Raw genomic sequence first — 3,876 nt, 5'->3', positions numbered from 1 at the left:
CTCGCGAAGGTGCACATTGGCAAGGCGGAGTCGCATTCTCCGGTGCCCTGTATGATGCATTAGTACATGTGTCGCAACCACGTTATGGTGGACGTCGATGGCTCCTTCCAAAACGAATCCATCATCGATCTTATGTCCACTGATACCGTTAGGGTTGCAGGCTCCGGTGAGGAAGAATCGGGCATGGGAGACAATGGAGACTTTGACTTTGGTGAACGGGCTTGTGTTCCATGTTCTACTCAACCTCACTCGTGACCGTACCAACACTCCGGCGAGTGCAGCCGGTCACTGGACATGAATATAACAGAGTCGGACGAGCTCCATTTACTATTACGTTTACGTTTCATCTAACAGTATAGATTTGACGTATTTAATTCATATTGACCGATTGTATAATTAATTTTTTCAGCCTTAAACGACAGTATCCATGGAGACGCTGTTCGCAGAAGTTTGGGGAATTTGAGGAATCAGATTTGCCGTTTACGAGCATTCGAGGGATTGGATTTACCAAACCCGATGGATGCCCTTATGGATGAGATGGAAAAGAGAGATACACGAACCGGAACTGTGTGCACGTTCTTGTTATTATTTCGGGGTGGTATTTACATCCATCCGTGCATTGATACGGCTGCAAACACGCAACAACACAACAAGTTGGGTCCGTTGAGCACCACGATCCCAAGCGCAACACTCCAAACAGCAAAAGACCACGGAAATTCATTCCAAAACCCGCATTTCTAGGCCAGTCACCGGTCACCTCCCCTACCCACCCCGAGCACGCGCCCATCACGGTCGCGGCTCGAGACCACCTATCGTCGACCGCGCGCCGTCACTGACAACTGGGGCCACCATGCAGGCACCCCCCGCTCGTATCACCTTGGCGCGCCTCGCCTCTTCCCGCCTCTGCCACAGCCCGCAGCTAACTTACCGGTGGTCGGGCCCAGTGCTCGGTCTCGTGGCTCTCGTGCTTCTTCTCCTCCTCCGCAGCCGGCTCGCCGGAGAAGGCCCCCGCCGCCGCGGCTGCCAGCGCCTCCTCTCCCCACGTGGCTGCTCTTCTCCCTGACTTGAACCTTCGCATTCCCGCGACGCTCGGCTCCTTCTCCTCCTCCTCGTCGTGCCCGTCCTCCTCCAGCGCCATCTTCTTGCCCGCCGCGCCGCCGAATCCCCGGGAGGCGCAGCCGCCGCCGCACCGGAACACGGCCGCCACCCCACGCCACCATCTGCGCTGGCGCCGCCGCCCGCACCTCTCCCTGTCGGACAGCACCTTCCCAATGCAGGACACCTTGGGCGACCGCGGCTCGTCGCCGGTGCCGGTGCCAGAGCGCTTGTCGGGCAAGATCCGGCCCTGCGACGGCTGGCGCCGGGTGAAGGCGGGCCGGATCCTGGCCGGGAGCCCGAAGAAGGTGGCGGTGGCCGCGGCCGGCCCCCCCGCGATGCGCGCGGAGTTGGAGCGCGCCTTGAGCGGGACGGGGTTGCAGGCGCCGCCCCCCGCCGCCGCCGACGACTTGGGGTTGGTGCTCCCCTTGGTGGAGTCGTCCCGCTCGTATATCGGGTTCACCTCCGAGAAGGCCACGTCTTCGCCGATGCGGATGGTTATCGAGTCCGGCGGGAAGTCGGGGTCCGGCGCTGGCGGCCGCGGCGGCGAGGCGACGTCCGCGATGACCGTCTCGCACGACACCTTCCTGTCCCCGGCGCCCGCGCCCGCGCCGCCGCACACCAGGCTCTCCAGGTCGACCTGCGGCATCGCCCACCGCCACCAGCTACGTACGCACCCACCTCCCCCGCCCCGTGAACACGGCGTGGCAGCGAGAGGAGCAGGAGCAGGAGGCTGGGCTACTATCTACTAGGAACAGGGAGAGTGATAAGCGGACGGCACCACACGCTGCTTGCCTTAAAAATTCGGAGGTGGGCGGGGCAGGGGGAGGGGCGGATGCATCAGAGGCTGTCGAATGGTGGTGCCACCTCTGAAACCAAACGAACTCCAATAACGGATCTCGGCTATTTGTCTCCCCTATAAACAGCTTTATTTACCGAGTTGAACGGAGTAACCAAGCGCCACTGATGAGATTTTTCTAAGCCGTATGGCGTACGACCATGGGAACCTTAGCAGTGCATCAGAAGATGACCGTAAAATCTCCTACGATTTGGCTAATTAATTATAGTAAGTGTTATGCAGCTGTGCAGCCAATAGTTTATCAGGCAGAATATGGCGTGAGAGACACAAGCATGAGTGAGCACAGCGATTCCGCGCCGATCTGGAGGGGAGCCCTCCGACAGAGCCCATTTTCTCCCAATTAACAAGCTTATAGTCTTTTCGTTTCCGAGTGGAAAGGCCTCAGACCGATCTGTCTTCTAGTTAACCTGCGCTGCAGCAGTGTCCACCGATGTGATGAACACCACGCGGGCGCTTCAAATTTCGAAAAATTAAACAACGGTTGAGCCTGCAGATTCGGCCTGTGCCACAACTGTTTTTCAGTTGAAAACCACTTCACCGGAACCAACTCGTCTGATAACAGTGTCAAGCACACAGTACAGTACATGGGTTCAGTTACAGCATCAACCATACACTGCACTAGACAGTAGACAGACAGGCTGAACTTCTCCTCAAACAAGCCAACTAGTATTATCCTCTCTCTTTTACCGAGGTCGAAAGTACGAATTGAAGGGGTAAATCTGCAGGGGAATGAGGTCATGAACAGAAATGAGATGGGGCTGGGCTGACGCTCAGTAAATAAAAGGAATCAAGGGCAGTTCCTTGGCACAAGGTGCTGCTGACCGGCGATCACATGGCCGTGTCGGAGAAGGCATCAGGGCACCTACCCAATCTGTACTATTCTGTTGCCATTGCTGCAGATTGAGCACCAGATTTTGCTCCTAAACATGCTGATTTTGCTCCTTCAGCTAGCAGCCTAGCCCTAGTTGATTAGGTCGAAAGTGGCTAATGACAGATGTAACACGTCACCTTACCTTGTCAATCCTGCCAAGCCAAGACAATGATAGGAAAAAGATATCTGAATGACCCTAGGCAGCTAAGCCATCAGCCTGCTGATTGCCAAGCAGACAAAGATTTTTCGAAAAAGAAGCAGAGAGTGATTTACATCAGTAGTACGAAGAAAAGAAAATCCAGACAGTGTTTTTTAGAAAAATGATCTATGTAGAAGAAACCGAGCTACATCCTTAATCCATAGTCAAACATTGGTCAACAGCCCCCACAACAAAATTCAAAAAAAAAAAAAGCCCCCACAAGCTCACAAGATCCCAAGGGATCCAAATTATTGCACTCTTAGTCCCATCAAGAGATGTACATCAGCAAACAGCGACGAATGGGACGAGGAACAAAATTAAGATCTAGTACCAGATATGATAAAGTAAATGAATGGAAAACCACATGACCGGGAGGCGCAAGACCATATCTTTACAACTTGTTCTTCAAAAGAATATGCGCTGATCTTCATTACAAACAGCTCCAGCCTTGGGAAACACAGCCCCACAGACTGCCGTGGGGTCTGAATTATTGTACCCCCATCGCTGATTCGCATTATCAAACAGCGACGAATGGGACGAGGAACAAAATTAGCATCAAGTGATAGATATTAGATATAAATCGAGATGAAGAATCCAGGGCAAATGGCCCCCCCAATGCAACCAATTTTGTTGTGCCCACAAACCTTCCTGAATGCTTGCAGGTTAATATGGGCACAAGCACAACTAAGGTATCACGTCAAACATTTTTATGATGGAACATCAAGGTACACCTTACTTTTGTACGGCTGAAGAAAAGGTACTCCCTCCGTTCCAAAATACCTGTCGTGGTTTTGTTCCAAAGTTGAACTAAAATGACAAGTATTTTGGAACGGAGGGAGTACACTTTTGTAG

General features: G+C 53.4%; 1 protein-coding gene across 1 annotated transcript; it reads right to left on the bottom strand.

Annotated features, from left to right (window-relative positions):
• Positions 1-551: 551 nt before the first annotated feature.
• LOC123440500 lies at positions 552-2,169 on the bottom strand. The gene has a single exon (XM_045117065.1). It carries the CDS (start codon positions 1,742-1,744, stop codon positions 920-922), a length of 825 nt encoding a protein of 274 aa, XP_044973000.1. The 5' UTR covers positions 1,745-2,169; the 3' UTR covers positions 552-919.
• Positions 2,170-3,876: the final 1,707 nt, after the last annotated feature.

This window comes from Hordeum vulgare, chromosome 3H (genome assembly GCF_904849725.1).
Source record: "Hordeum vulgare subsp. vulgare chromosome 3H, MorexV3_pseudomolecules_assembly, whole genome shotgun sequence".
In the NCBI taxonomy this organism is placed as follows: Eukaryota; Viridiplantae; Streptophyta; class Magnoliopsida; order Poales; family Poaceae; genus Hordeum; species Hordeum vulgare.
Note: the sequence above shows the minus strand (reverse complement) of the source record. Positions and strands in the feature narration are given on the sequence as shown.